Source organism: Phalacrocorax carbo, chromosome 4 (assembly GCF_963921805.1).
Source record: "Phalacrocorax carbo chromosome 4, bPhaCar2.1, whole genome shotgun sequence".
NCBI classification, from domain to species: domain Eukaryota; kingdom Metazoa; phylum Chordata; class Aves; order Suliformes; family Phalacrocoracidae; genus Phalacrocorax; species Phalacrocorax carbo.
This window is the reverse complement of record NC_087516.1, coordinates 63664077-63679454: the sequence shown is the minus strand read 5'-3', so window position 1 is coordinate 63679454 and position 15378 is coordinate 63664077. Positions and strand designations below refer to the sequence as shown.

The 15378-nt window shown below is 43.5% G+C and overlaps 2 protein-coding genes across 3 annotated transcripts in view; one reads left to right on the top strand and one right to left on the bottom strand.

Moving 5' to 3' along the window:
• NAA15 (N-alpha-acetyltransferase 15, NatA auxiliary subunit) overlaps positions 1-12702 on the bottom strand; it is a 39774-nt gene extending 27072 nt beyond the window's left edge. Inside the window, exon 1 of one of the 2 annotated variants that reach the window (XM_064450193.1) lies at positions 12341-12702. In XM_064450193.1, coding sequence (XP_064306263.1) covers positions 12341-12394 — 54 coding nt within the window. In that variant the 5' untranslated portion in view covers positions 12395-12702. The remainder of the gene's footprint in view (positions 1-12340) is intronic. The other variant, XM_064450194.1, reaches the window with a different exon arrangement.
• Positions 12703-12764: 62 nt separating this feature from the next.
• On the top strand, positions 12765-14616 carry NDUFC1 (NADH:ubiquinone oxidoreductase subunit C1). The gene is made up of 3 exons (XM_064450196.1): positions 12765-12978; positions 13623-13726; positions 14533-14616. The coding sequence occupies exons 1-3, from the start codon at positions 12780-12782 to the stop codon at positions 14614-14616; spliced, it is 387 nt and encodes a 128-aa protein (XP_064306266.1). The 5' UTR covers positions 12765-12779.
• The last annotated feature ends 762 nt before the right edge of the window (positions 14617-15378 follow it).

The window sequence follows — 15378 nt, the reverse complement described above, 5'->3', positions numbered from 1 at the left end:
GCACACATCATTGGCTCATGTCCAGCTTTTCATCCACCAGTACCCCCAAGTCATTCTCCACAGGGCTTTTCTCAATCCCTCCATCCCCCAGCCTGTATTGGTACCGGGGGTTGCCCTGACCAAGGTGCAGGACCTTGCACTTGGCCTTGTTGAACCTCATGAGGTTTTCACAGGCCCACCCCTCCAGCTTGTCTGGGTCTCTTCGGATGACATCCCATCCCTCTGCTGTACCAACTGCACCACTCAGCTTGGTTAAATAATTGAAAATTTGCTTAAACTATCTCTGAAATACCACCTGTATCTCACATCTACAGAAATCTTCAAAACTGGTATACACTAACATTATCTTGCCATTTTACAAATGAAAATATTCTTCTACAGTTTTATTAAATCCAACTCTTACAATTTGCTTGTGTATGAGCCTCATGTCATTATGCAAGGCGACTGCAATGCAAAATGGCACACAGCATGAACTTTTAAAACCAGTTTTAGTATTTTACATCTGTCAATCCACTCCCTGTGCTAGTCTTTAAATAGAAGCCAAAGGAGGAAGAACTAATGTTGTAAACATCAATTCATACACTTTAAGTCACTTAAGCAAATGCTAAGAATGTCTTAGGTTTCATTTTACTGTTATACCAGTGCCCTGATTTGAGTATAAGAGTAAAGAAACACACATTGTTTGAACACAGACACAAATCCTATGGTAACTAGGAGGTCATTCATAACAGGGTCTCACTCACTAGTTGACCAGTTCTAGTGGCAGGATGGCTGACAGGAGTGTAAAACTGCGTAACAGCTGACAGTTTTCAAGTCATCGTAAATAAGCTGTTTTTTCGGATTTAACCTTTCCTCCATCTGCTCCAAATTAACTAGACATGTCCCCTAAGCACTCTCATCAAAAAAGTTTGGAGAGGCAGACCCAACAGGTCTTCCCATCAAGCAGAAAGTTCTAAAAATAAAACTTTTTAAAGTTATGTGAATGTTATGGAAGTACTTAAAAAAAAAGAAAATGGCATATCTACCTCAACTTGCCTGCATTATTTTGCCTTTGCATCATGAAAGGTGCTGTTTAGTGTCCAATTTTCTCTTCCAAAGCACCGATGGAAATACCAACAACAAAGTTCAAAGATGTAAAAAAACCTGGTATACCACTAAGCAGATATATTATTTTCTAGGTACAAAAGTCATACAGCTGAAATATCAAGGCTGAAGACCAAGACGCATCACAAACCATGGATCTTGCTCCCCCTATCCTGTCGCCACCCTTTGGAGAAAAGGAATCACGGAAATAAAAAGAGGAGGAGTAGGAAAAGAAAGATGCTCAGAAAGGGCATCCAAAACAAGATGAACTCAGAGAGTAATGTTTCAACAGCAGAACAATACAATGGTTTGGATTGGAAGGGACCATCAAAGATCATCTAGTACAATGCCCCTGCCATGGTTGCTTGACTTTGAACACTTCCAAAGGACAACTCCCTCTATCACCAAGGACAGGAAAAGTTAGCAGGGCAACCACCTCATAAAGGAAGATTAAGAGTTAGGTAAGAGGAAATCTGTATAGGCATCTTCCTGCCCGCCCCCTGCCCTGTAAACTTGACTGGTTATTATTTACACCTTTTAGTCATTACCTGCTTTCAAGTGCCTGGATGAGTCACTTTAATCAGCCACTGGCCAGAGATGACAGAGAGCTTACAGGTGACAACACAACAGGATCAAGCCTTTTTTTTTTTTTTTTTTTTTAAACAAACTGAAATCATCAGTCATGAAAGTTACCGCCCAGGCCTCCTCCCTCAAAGCAGAACTGCCACTTGCTCCCACCTAGGTAGGTGTGAAAGCAGCAAAACCTGTCACAAAAGCAGTGCAGCCACAGAAACTTAAGAACGTTTCTCCAGTGTAGCTAAGGCACTGTCACAAGCAGAATGGATACTTTGGGGTTTTGCAATTTGTCTTTAAGTACAGCTGTTCAGATGCTGGCTACAAACATGAAATCTTATCTCTAAACAATTCCATTTTACATACTCTAACAACCAGTCTTTCACCTTGAAGTTTAAGGAAAGTCAGCCAAGATAGTATATATGCTAGAGACAGGAAATATTTGCACATAGATTTCTCTCCGATTAATACAGAGCTTACTATACTTTATAACAGAGTAAGCTCACTCTTTAGGCTGCAGGGAAGAAAAATTTAAATGTTTATATCCACTTAACATCTATGGAAAGGTTCCCAACAACCCAGAGAACACCGGGTAGGACGAATAAATTATCAGGAACTGACCATGTACTTGTATCACCTCAAGTACGACATGAAGAACTAGCCATTGCTGCACATATCCCCCAGCGAAGTATCACAGGTCTCCATTTTCAGGTGTTTCTAGATCAAGACAAGTTTGAGTGATTTCCTATATACCATTTCTCCAACCTTTCAGGTTAATACTTTAAGCCTATTTCATTGTTAGTGGAAACATTTCAAATTGTGTCATTTTATGAGTTTCCTTATGCTGTGTATGTATTCCATGTACACATAGTATGGTTTCAACAGTGCAAGGAAAGGAACAAATGAAATTGAGGTCACGTTTTGTCCTTCAGATGAGATTTGTTTCATCAAAGTGGGTCCAACAGCATCACTGAGATTCCACTACTCGAAGCCATGCATATACTTATCTCCTTCTCCAAAGAGGTTACTGACTAACTACCTTAAATAAAGTTGTGAATGAGAGCGAAGGAAGTCAGGAATGCAGCATATGCATATGCAGCATGGCTGGTACAAACCTTGGTGAATTTGTGGCTTCAAGGAAGAGAAACATGAAAGAAAAATATTTTTCTTAAAAGGAGACAGTAAATATCAAAAAGGAGAAAGGAAGAACAAGAAGAATAACACAAGGAAAGATAAGCATGAGTAATACACAGCCTGGGAGAGAAAAATCCTTAAGGGAGTCAGTAGTTTCTGAGTAAGAGGGGAAAAAAGCAGCAGCAATAAAAAAAAAAAAAAAATCACAGAAGCAGGAATGGTGACATCTCAAGTATCCTTGGGACAAAGATACAGGCTTGCTGGAAGCAGAAATGGTCTTCATCTGGGTGGTTTGTTTCCTCCCAAATGAATAGCTTGTTGTAGTCATTCCCAGGCCTCCCACCCTTACTTTGGGACAGCTGTTCTGCAGAAGCAACATATTTCTCTGTTCCAGAGATCACTAAAAGAGCACAGTTGCCTCCTCTAAGCTGAACTCCTGCACACATACACTTCCAAAGCCAGCAGTCAGAGACTGCTTGTGATGCTTGACAGACAAATGCTCCAGCTATGGTTGTGACATCATGCAATGAGAAAACATAAAAGCTAAACTTCTGAAAAGTAAGGTTAAGGCAAATGCTTTAAAAGAAAAGAATCTGACTCCCATCAGCACTGAATCTCTATTACACATTTGCTGCCCTTCAAAGATTTTCCTTTAATAAGTTACCAGATGTTTTAAGATACCTAACAAGCTTTTCTGTACATACTGTGGCCAGGATTACAGCCTAGTCTAAACCCATCAAGATTCTTTTTACATCCTTTAACTAATTATATATGTATATATAAAAATTAAATAGCACCTGCTTCAATACAATTCTACAAAGAATTAATAAGATGAGGCAGACAGAGTACGACTCCTTCAAAATCATGCAAGATCACAGCAGGTAGCAAAGAATTTGCATGTGCACTGCTCTCTCACCACCAAGTATTTATCCAGTGGATTTAAATGCACGGCAATTACTAGACAGAGACTGACAGTGAAATTGATAAGGAACAGAGCTAGGCCATATTCTCTAGAAACCCAAGTCTGAGGTGGGAGGAGGGCTCATGTTCTGGTGTTCGCATCCCTAAACTGGATCACCTAAATCAGAACACAGAAAGCAGAAAACTGCCTTTCTAGCAGGGGCACTTGAGAAGATGTGTATGCCCAATCTAGCTGATTCAAGAGTGTTTTAAAATCACTTTGCAGTAGCAAAAAAAGTCTCATAGGAGTCCATCCAGCTGGATTTTGCAGCTGATTAAACAGGTGAGAAAGAAGTGTCTCAGGGGCAAGCTGAAGATAGTGAAAGGAGAACAACATATAGGAGAAGCTGCCTTTTGTCTTCTTACCTGGAAGCATGCAAAACTAGAGGCTTTTCCCCAAGAAAAAAAGTACTGAAGTACCATTTACTCCCCAAGCTCACAAATGGGAGCACTGGGGTGTTAACTGACAGCTTTCTTTTTATTCTTACTTGGACCAGCACAGCTAAAGAGTGCGTTGAGAATCAAAAGGATATAGCAGACCCAGGTGTTTGGGATGGCACCACATTCCCAATCTTTTTGCCCTTTGAACTGGAACAGTACAAAACAATAGCGTGCAATTTCCATTAAAAAGACAGAATTTTGCAAAAAACAACATGAAGCGCTTTCAGCTGTTTTCTCTTCTAAGATTATGTATTTTCCCAGGTCACACTTTTAACTCCAATTTAATGCCAATTTTTAAACTCTGATATCTGCAGATTAACTGAATTAAAACAAATACGAACTTGAGTATTTTAAAACAAAACAAAAACCCAAACCACCAAAACCACCACCAAAAACCCCACAGAAAATCACTTCTCACTGACAGTACCTCTGTTAAAGCACACATCCTAATTTAGTCAATACTATGATGGACTAGCCAAAGAACATGATGTTCTTCACCAAATGAGTATCAAAATTGGACTCAACCCCAAGAAACAGTGGAGATACAAGCTTAACTTCTCATTGCTGGTCCACTGCACTCAGCCCCTCTTCCTCAGTGGGTGACATAGCCCACACTATCCAAAGAGGCAACACACTGCAGACTATTCCCCATCACATACAAGAGTTAGATGGGACAAGTGGTCTGCACATGGGTACAGGTGAAATTTTTACTTGCATCTGAAACTCCCCAGGGGAAAGTACGATGGAGAACAGGCGGCTCTGCCAGAACAATTCAGGGATTCAATACTCTGCTATCCTCTTCCGTGAGGGGTTTGTGAGGCTTGAGAAGAACCAAGGTGGACAAATCCTTCCAACTACAGCAACGTACTCCTTCGGGGACTCCGCAGTTTCTGTCAGCAGCAGCTATGAACACGTACACTTGCGGCATTACATTGCAATGCTGGCAACTACAGTGCCATAAGACCTTTGGCAGCAGAAAGTGTTAGCATACTTAGCCTTAGCATTAACTAAGATGTGCACTTACAATGCATGATATGCTTGTCTGCCACGCAGATGCTATCTATTTCTTCCAGCACAGTTCAGATGCAGCAACTTAAAAAGATAGTAAGACCAGCCGCTGAGGAGCTCAAGGCTGTTTTCCAGCACAGTTACTCTCTCTACAGCTGGACTAGATCAGGTCAAGTCACTAAGGTGCACTAATTCAAGCTAAATGTAGTAAAGAAGATTCTGAAAGCTGGAAGCATTAGGAGCAACTACTCACCATGAATTAGTGGGTCTTTTGAGCACTAACCATATCAAACAGCTCTAGGCAAAAGCTTCCATGACACTGACTCAGTTTCGTGAGTTACAAGATGTGTAAACCCAATGACTGAAAAAAAAAAACCCCAATACAAACATTACAGATGCACATTAATGCTGAAAAACTCTGCGGCAAACTTGGCATAATTTTTTTGCTGTCAAATTGAAACCATCACCTTCTTCCATTGCTCTGTGGTGTTAATGAAAAGAACTGTTCTGTATAAGAAACAGCTTAAGCAATTGCCTAATTTAAGGGACTAAGAAATCTTCCTCCTGTATACCTTGCCTTACTTTTTGGAAGTGACCCATACCTTCATGACTAGCATTGCTTGGTAGAATATAACCAGAGCAACAGAACAAGTTGAAACTGAAATTAGTTAGGAAGAAGATAAGAAATATGTGTACCTTTTAATTTAATACTGAGGCAGGAAAAAAATCTATGCTATGCCTATGCTTTTGAACTGGCCTCATTCCTGTATTTGTCAAAATGTGGCTGGAAACAGCTTGTTCTTCTAGAAGTAAAACTAGAAGCCCTTACTCACTGAAGCAAGAGTCTTGCTGAAAAATCCATGATTCAACACCAGTTCTGTTGGCCATGTCAACTAAGATCAGCTGACCTCTCCACTACCCTGGAACCCTTGTGTTCAGGCTTCACCTCTGAATTTATCATGAAACTGACTGTATCTCCCAAAAGAGCTGGTATGGATAGGATATATCTGGTTTTTAATGATCATATGATATGACTTACATAAGTAAATAAATTAAAATTCAAGATACAGCATGAAAAGGGCTAAAGGAGTCCACACAATAGGTTGCTTTGGACATAAATGGACATTTTGAGTCAGCTGTTATCTTACAACACAGACCAAAACACTGTCATGAGGCTACTGATGTTTTCTACCCTTAGCTCCAAGGTATGTGAGATGTTGTCTCGAGCCACTGCAAAACAGTTAAATGCGGTAAGATAAGAAAGGTTGTTCTTCAACATTACAAGGCTTGCTAACTTGATTGTGTAGTACCATAGAAGCAAACACAAATCCTTGTAACAAATGTCACCGACTGCAGTTTTAAGGGTGGCAATGAATAATTGTTCATTTTCTCTAAATCCCCTACAAGCAAAATCAGAAAAGACGTAACCCCTTATCACCACTCTTGTTGCATTGGCACAGTGCCACTGCGGGCAAAAGATTTAAACCTGAGATGCCCAGAAAGTGCAATCAGCAAAAATTCATTAAGAAAACTTTTGAAAAGCAGGAATAAACACATTTTGATCAAATTCTAACCAAAGCAAAGGGCAGTACCATGTAACCTGGAGCAAGTCCATTGCCCCAGATAAGACTAGTTTCAGATCATTACAAAAACCACTTTGGGTTCATCCAAGAGTACCTATAGCCACACCAGCAGCAGACTGACTATGATCTTACAACTGTGAAGAAATTAGGATGCATTTCTACTAATAAAGTCTTTTATTTTTATAACTGAAACAGGTAAGGAACAAAATTATGCTGATTGTCAGAAACCTACAGTGGGGAATCCTGTTTCTACATTTTCTGACAGCCCCGATGACAAGAAATGGCTTATTTTGGTGAACAGACTTTAGTAACAGCAGTATTACTCAAGTGATTCCTTAATGGTATCCTAGAGTCTCAAACAGTTATTAATTTCTTTAGCAAGTTTGAGAAATACTTCTGAAAAGTCAAGAACAGTGACTCTGCTTAAAGCAGCAGCTCTGTTCTTTACTTCCATTCCCATGTTTACACCAAGACATATTTTTTTCCTACTACTTCTGGCAAAGCCAAGCAGGGCATTCCTTTTGGCAAAGGAAAACCAAGTGATTCACACCTCAACAGCCAAGATATTGGAAAAGTCTTGTTAACAATTCCATGTTTCAGACAAGACAGTACTTGGTGAAACTGCAATGGTGAGCACACTTGATTACTGTACAGTTATGCAAATGCAACAATGACTGCATACAAAATATGCTAATTCATTTGGTTACTGATAAAAGTGAAATTCTGGAAATCAGCCTTCAATCTTGAATCAAGATCACTTAAGAGATTTCCAAGTCTGCCACCCCAGCAACCTTTAAGCCAGCACCTGAACTTTTATGAGACGGAACATTATTTTTAAAGGACTGGGGCTGGTATTAGTGAAGTATTAGCGAAGGAGAAGCACAGGTCTGTCTAGTTTGAAAGTGGAGGGACAGGGAGCAGATTCTGGAATGAAGAAACAGGAAGATGGCCCAGCAGGAGGGACTTGGCATATTTACAGCAGAGCCATTGACGAGATGCTGTTCAACAGGCTTTTTTTATCATTAGGAAGTTCCTATATCTTTTAGTAGAACACTTGTCAAAGCTAGCATGGAAAGGAAGACGAGCTCAAAGACAAATACACTCAAGCACAGCAGCATTACCATAGAAATGATGAACTAAAGGTGAAATTCAGTCCCCAACCCTTGCAACAGACACCTTGGTTATTGTAATGTCCCACTGGAGTACATAGGTTCTGGCTATGCCTCGTCAAGCCTGCCTAGCACATAAGGTAACTGATGCAGAGATGGAAGCTGTATGGCTCTCTGAACATCACAAAGATCACAAATAATCAGTAGTCCTGAACAAACTGAGAAACTCTGGTCCGCATACAACGTAACATACACAAGCCCAGACCAGCATGGCATCTTGCTTCTTCAGTATGCTACTTCTAGAGTATGTGCTAGAGTCATAAATCAGCAGAACTATTTAAACAAGTCCTGAACAAACTTAGTTCTTCACTTGAATTGTTTGTTTGCATCATGAAATACAACGATGTTTCACTTCTTGAATACCTAGACTTTTTCCTCCCTGCTCAAACCCTATTCATCTAGAGACTGAGACCACTAACTACAGTGAGAAGTATTTGCACTGTCCTACTCTGCCAGAACTTCATGACTCCAAGAACTTTATCCTCTGCTGCTTAAAGGAACCGAAAAATGCCTCCACATAATACATGGCACCTCTAATACCTTTGTATTTAATATTTCTTCAATATATTTTCAATATATTTAACTTCTACATCCAAGCAAAAGTTAGTTGAATATTGTCTTTGGGATTTGTGAAATAAAACTGAACATATTTGGTGAATTTTACCTGACCAGATACAGTGGCTGAATAATAGAGTAATATGGCAAAATGCCAGGAACATTCATCAGTTACACTTAAAAAAAAATAAGCCCCACTTAAAAATAAACCCCAAACAAAATCAGTCAATCCTACTCCCTACAACTACTAGTTTTACATTTGCTAGTAAGAGGGGGGACAAAAATGCAGTAAACTGCTTTTTCCATTACTTCATAGTACATCCAGCCTTCTGGGTACCAAAAGGTCAACTTCTCCATTCCTTCAACTCCTGTGTTCACTATTCTACCCCTTCCTCTGCCTCTACCTGAATTCTTCTCAAATAATCTCTGGGCTGCTTGGTGATTATGTGCGCCCAAAAGACTGATATGGACTCAATTAATTTTCAATGTTCAAGAGGATCAAAAACAAAAAAACTGTGGAGATCCACTTTTCTTTTAAATTCCACAGAACCTTTGAGCAGAACAACAGGAATATCTACCTGCAGGCTTAAGAGCAAATAGTTAAAACTATAAGAACAATATGAGCTAGAAACTTTTTTCCTAATGGAAGTGCAAGTTTAAGCAGAACGGTGATCAATAATCCTGTGGGTGTTTTTTATTCAAGCTCATCGTGCAGATTCCTTTCCCTTTGTACTACAGGGACATTAAACTGTAAAATGCCTTTCAAATGGAAAAATGTTTCTGTTAGAACCTCCACATACCTGTAAAGTGACTAGAAGAGGTTTGTCTAGTTAGTGTGTTGCAACACACAAAGGCAAAGTGCACACGCTTCCCAACTCAGAATTTGTCAGGTAAGTGGAAATGCTGGCTTGCAAGCAAACCCATATGCATAAGTAGTTTACTGATCATGTAAGATGTTTACTACCGAACAAACAAAAGAACCCCAAACTCTGGAAGCTAATTATTACGTTTCACTATGGAAAGCTGGGCAGCTCAGTGTAGTTTTTGTAAGACCTTAACACCTACTGTTTGCATTACAGGCATACCTCTTAAAAATGCCAAAGAACTGAGGCCTCAGGAACTTAAAACACACACAAAATCCATTTGCTTGTTTTCATTTTATGCTTCTCTTACAAAAATACCAGGCTGTTACCTACGTAACTCCTGTGTTTACTACTTCCACGAAAATCAGAATGTGAATGATTTAGTATTTCTGTGAACAGCCTGTGTACCAGTAATGATTTATTTGAAGGGTAATATATCCTTTCAATACCACTTGGGCTGGTTCTCAAACCATCTGCTGGAAAGAGTCTCATCCAGGCACGCTCAACAGGCCAACTCGGTGGTCTGCCAGGGCTAGGAGACAGCACGTGCCCACCCAAGGCCAGACAATCTGACCACCTGTTACCTGGCCAGGGGCTCAGAGGTCCCGCTGGGAAGCCAGCGGCCCAGGCAGCCCCTGGCTCCTCTTAGACCCATAGAATATCTCAAGTAGGAAGGGACCCATATGGATCATCGAGTCCAACTCCCTGCTCCTCACAGGACTACCCAGAACTAAACCATATGACTAAGAGCATCGTCCAGACGCTCCTTGAACTCTGACAGGTTTGGTGCAGTGCCCGCTTCCCTGGGGAGCCTGTTCCAGTGACCTGCTATTCAGCCACCTTTGGGCCGAAGGAAGAGGCGGCAGAGGACACGGCATAATGAAGGGTTACAGTCTTCTGAAAAGAAGGCGTAGACTGAGGAGAGGCTGCAGGAAGAGGGAGGTGGAATGAAGACACGGGAGTAGGGAAGTAATGTTTCTTTGGACTTGCATTGATAAATGGGACTTTCTAAAAGACATCTCACTTCATCAAGTCAAACATGTAATCAAAACTTCATAAAGTAGGGTCATTACCCATAACAAGGAAGACAAGTAGCTCATTAGCCAAATTTTCAGTGTGATTAAAAACAACTTCAAGCTTTTTCTATTCACCATGTGTTACAAAGACAACTAATCACACGGCAGTCTTAACACTGGACTACATGTCACAGGCTCATACCTGCAAGAGACCGGAAGACATCAAAATGCCAAAATAACCTTTAGCCTACCCAGTACCCGAAACTCTTGTATTTCTATTAAAGATTTTCAGTTAAAAAAGGACAAAATTAAAACTGCTTCAGTCTACAGAAATCTGCTTGGACTGGAGCACACCTTTCTTTTTTCAGACCTGAACCAAACTGTGAAGCTTTATTCAATTCACATGTGCTGAGACAGCATTTTCTCCAAAGAAACTCTTATTCTTCCCTTGTTCCCGCCCTCCACACAAATACTCAGCCAGCCATGCACCAAGCCCAGGAAAAAAAAAAAAACAAAAAACAAAAAACAACCAAACCACAAAAACCCCAAACGAGTAAGTTTTAAACACAGACAGGCTCCTCGATTCAGTTTGTCTTGTAACCACACGAGCCATCCTCAATGCAAAGGAAGACAGGTGAACATGCAACAAGGCTGCTACTTTCCCAGCTCATAATACGTTAAAAATTACACACTGAGAACAAGGCCCTACCAACTCCCAAGCAGGACTGAATTTTTCCAAGTAGAAATAAGCTTTACAGTTCACTGTATCTACTTTTTAACCCTAACTGAAGCTGCGTGTCTCGTGACGAGATGCCTGTACATAGGGATTTCCAGTTCCACAAATTTATTTCATTTTCACAAAATGTTTTGAAAAAAGAAGCGATGGAAGAGTACACACATCCCCCCTGCCTCATGCGACAGAAATTTACAGAGCCATAAGAGTGGTGTGACTCCAAGACAACTACAGTATTCATCTTGCTTGATCTCTGGAGGGATCCAAAATAGTAGCCTAAGCCTCTCTGAAAGAAGACATAAGGTTTTTAGAAAAAAGTGACTTTTTTGAGAGAAAACAATAGAGTGCTTGACCCAGAGTACAGAATCGCCTAAATAAATCCACTGGAGCTGCTCATTAACATATTTCTGTCATTTTCAATTCACCCCAAGTCCTTAGAAACAGAAGGTTCCTGCAACACCACATCAAACCCAGTACAAGTTCCTTAAGATGGAAGTGAACCGCATACACTTCGGCGGTATTTGGACTGTACACGATCTTAATCTCATTGTAAAACCCAGGTTTATTGCCTAAATTCCACCGCAGTTTCTTTCTTCTGCGTGCCGGCTGCCGCCAAAAAAACCCGACCGTCAAACTTTAACAAGAGAGTTAGCTCTAAGTTAAACTTCGGAAAGACTTCAAAACCTTCGTCCTTCTCTCCACTTCCTCCTTTGAAAGCCATCTTCCCCACCGACCAACAAATCTGGCTGCTCTCTACGGCAAAGATCTGAGTTTTCAGGGGAAAAAAAAAAAAAAAAAAGAAAAAGAGGAAGGGGAGGGAGGGCGGGTCAGCAGAGGGGCTGGGGAGGGCGAGCGGGCGAACCTGCGACTACGGTGGGATTCCCAGGGAGCCTCGCCGGGGCTGGGCGCAGCCCCTCGGGCCCGGCCGTGGCCCCGCGGCTCTGCCCGGCGGCGGGCACCGGCGGAGGCGGGCGGGCGGACAGGCAGGGTTACCGCTGCCGCCGCCCCTCCGCGGGCCGCCGGTGACAGGCGCCCCTCCGCCCGGCCTGCCCCGGCAGGAAGGAGCAGGCGGCCGGCGCGCCGCCAGGGCCGGGGCGATGGCGCCGGGGCTCTGCTCGCCACCACCGCCGGGGGATGAGCCAGGGCAGGGGCCGCCGACACACACATATCCCCGCTCCCGCCCCGCCGGCCCCGATCCCGGGCCTCCCGCCCCGCCACTCACCAGAATGCGCTTGAAGAGCGCGTTCTCCTTGGGAGGCAGGCTGACCGACGGCATCCTCCCCGCCGCTGGCTCCGGCGCCGCCGAGGGGCTCCGAGTAGGGGGGGGGGCGGGTGTGCGGGCGGGCTGCGTCCCGTCCCCGCTGCTCGGTCGCCGCTACCGGGAGCCTCCCCGCCGGAGTCTGGCTGTTGTTGCTTCTACCACCGCCTCGCCTCACCTCCCCACCCCCCCCGCCCGTCCTCCCGTCCCTCACACCGCTGCGCTCCTGCCGGCCGCCGTCCCGGCCCCCCACGGCCGCCGTCTGCGCGCCGGGCCGCCCCGCGCCGAGCCGCGCCGAGCCCCGGGCGGCGGCTCACGTGGTAACTGAGCAGGCCGGAGAGAGGCGCCGCCAAAATGGCCACCACGAAGGGCTTCCCCAGCCGGGTCACGGCCGACACCGCGCATGCGCCGCGACCCCGCGCCGGGCCCGCCCTCGCCCCCGCCGGGCGTGTGCGTGCCTTGCCGGGGCGGGGCGGGTACAGGGAGGGGCGGTGCCGCCCCATCGCGGTGGGCGGTGCCGGCCCGAGGCGACAAGATGGCGGCGGCGGCGGCGCTGAGGGCGGTGAAGGGCGTGCGGCTGGTGGCGGGAGGGCCGAGCCTCGGTGAGCGGTGGCGGCGGTAGCAGCAGCAGCAGCAGCAGCGGAGTGGGGCCCACATCGCCGGGACTCGGTGTGGCGGCGATCTTGCTCCAGTGCAGGCGAGCAGGAGCCTGTGCCCTGCCGCCCTGGGATCTCGGCTGCTGGCGGGGGGCGGCCTCCTGCCCGTTGGTTGGAGCGCTCCTCCCCTCGTGGCTCGGACTACAGCAACTGCGGTGTCGATTTGCCTCTTTTTATGTGTTTAATACAAGCTAGTTAGATATTGTTGATTTTTTTTCTGTATTAAGCTGGTGCTGCTTCCAGGCTGGGGGGACCTGCCGTCACCCCTCAGGAAGGCCCGGGGACAGGAGCCTTCCAGAGGGGATGGCAAGAGGCGGCGGAGGCAGGAGCAAGACCCAAGGTGCAGACCAAAGAAAAGGGAGAACAGGCCCTTCTCGGCGCTTCTGGCAGTGCCTGCTCCTCTCCCTCACGTCAGGGGATACACGCCACAGTACATCCGTTTATACACGATAACTGGATGTGCTTGGTTTTTTTTCTAAACTGCAGTTTGTTTGGGTTTTTTTTCCCCTGATTGTACAAGTGTCGGTAACTGACTTTGTAGTCTAAAACCTGTGAAACGCTAACATGTATGTAATCTTCTGCCTTTTTAGCTTTTACTCGTTCTGCGTTTGTTGCAAAAAGACGTAATTATGACCAACCAAACTGGTTTGGAGTCGGCTTGGCTTTTAGCACCTCTGCTGCCTTGTGGGCTCTTGTAAGTGTTTTTGATTGGTTTTGTCGAGCTTGACTAGTCTCAAACCATGACTACAGCCTTCTTAGTTGATGGGGTTAACAGGTGATGTCAAGATGGAAGCATGATGTGTTGATTAGTTATGTTTTCCCAAATTTATGTTGTTCGTTTTTAAAAATAAAAACACAACTTACTAATCTTCTCTCTGTTGCAAACTTGCAACACACCACAGAAGCATTAATTCTTCAAGCCTGTTGGTTTAAGGCTTTAATGTTATTTTCCCCAGTGGCTCTTTTTTTAAACAAAGAAAAAGACCTAGGGATGTGCCCAAATAATGTTGTGTTTATCAGACTACTAATATCTTGTCTTCTAATTTTTTAACCGTAGGTAACTAAGGCCCCTTTTTCCTGAGCAAAATGCAGGTGTAAGGTGTTCCCTGTTTCAGAGAACTCTCAGGCTCGATGTTGATAAAGCAAGTAGGGTGTAGTAGCTCTCAGCAGGAAATATGCAGGATAAGCAGCACGCCCCATGATGACAACACTTTTCAGGGTGGGGTGGATTCCCTTTGGAGTTTTCCCTCGTTTTGGGGTGGAGGTGGATTGTTTGACAGTAGGAACCTCTGCCCCCCTCAATCAGCCAGCAGAAAATACATGAGAGATGTGAGGGGGGGAAAAAAAAAGCCTCGCGGGAGAATTGATAATTTACTCTGTCCCGGTTATGTATCGGTTTGCATGCTGATAATGGGAATTCTATATTCTGTATAAATCTTTTTGTTCTCTGGTTCTGGCTGGGCCTTGTATGGCTGTTTATCACATACTGCTGTTTTATAGCTTTTCAAGCAGCATAATGAAGATGTAATGGAATATGAAAGAAGAAAAAAAGAGGCACAACATAAGTGTACAGGTTGTTCATAGTAAGTATGTACATACGGATGCTTTTGGCTGAACACAAATTCTGCAGATATTTGACTTCTGTTAGCAATCAAGCTGTTGGACTGACTTATTTTCTTCCCTTATTATTTTCTTTTATACTTTATGTCTTAGCTTTTGCTATTCTAAGTCATTCCTGGTTTTAAAGTGAGAAGGTGTCTGATTTATATTTTTATATATTGATTTGTGTCCATATTCACTGCTGGCTTTCTGTCTTGGACATGCAAACTTTTGGAAAATAACACATCTCTTACGCTGCCTATAATAAATTTAGGTTGCAAAGAGAACACCTTACGAGTGCTTTAGTAGCAAAGAGATCAAGGTCACTAAAAATAGCTCGTCTTTGCTTCTCTCTTATTTTAACAGGTCTACAGTGGGAAACATTTTTCTCAGTTTCACTTGTATGTTGTAAAGAATGATTTAAAGTCAATACCCGTAGACTTGCATTATAGTGCAAGTCATATGTGGTTGTTCTCCTTTTCAATGTAAAAGGCACAATTGTGTTTCTGCCAGCTAAGAATCCTGTTGGGGATTACGGCCTCAGAGCAATTAGTGTGCCGTGTGAAAGAGTTGCTTAAACTAGGTTTAGAAAAACTTGTACTGCCGTGATTATTTTTCCTATAAATATTCCTCGCGAGCTAAAAACACAGTATGTTGTGAGACGTTTCTAATTGTATTAATTGTATCTATTATCCTTGTTGCTGAGACTTTTTTCCCCTCTTTCTTAGGTTGACTATATACTTGGGA

Excerpts from the sequence above, each read along its gene's own strand:
- NDUFC1 (XM_064450196.1), top strand. The coding sequence starts at position 12,780 with ATGCGCCGCGACCCCGCGCCGGGCCCGCCCTCGCCCCCGCCGGGCGTG. Across the intron at positions 12,979-13,622 it reads GGCGGGAGGGCCGAGCCTCG|CTTTTACTCGTTCTGCGTTT; the intron begins GTGAGCGGTGGC and ends CTGCCTTTTTAG. Across the intron at positions 13,727-14,532 it reads CTGCTGCCTTGTGGGCTCTT|CTTTTCAAGCAGCATAATGA; the intron begins GTAAGTGTTTTT and ends GCTGTTTTATAG.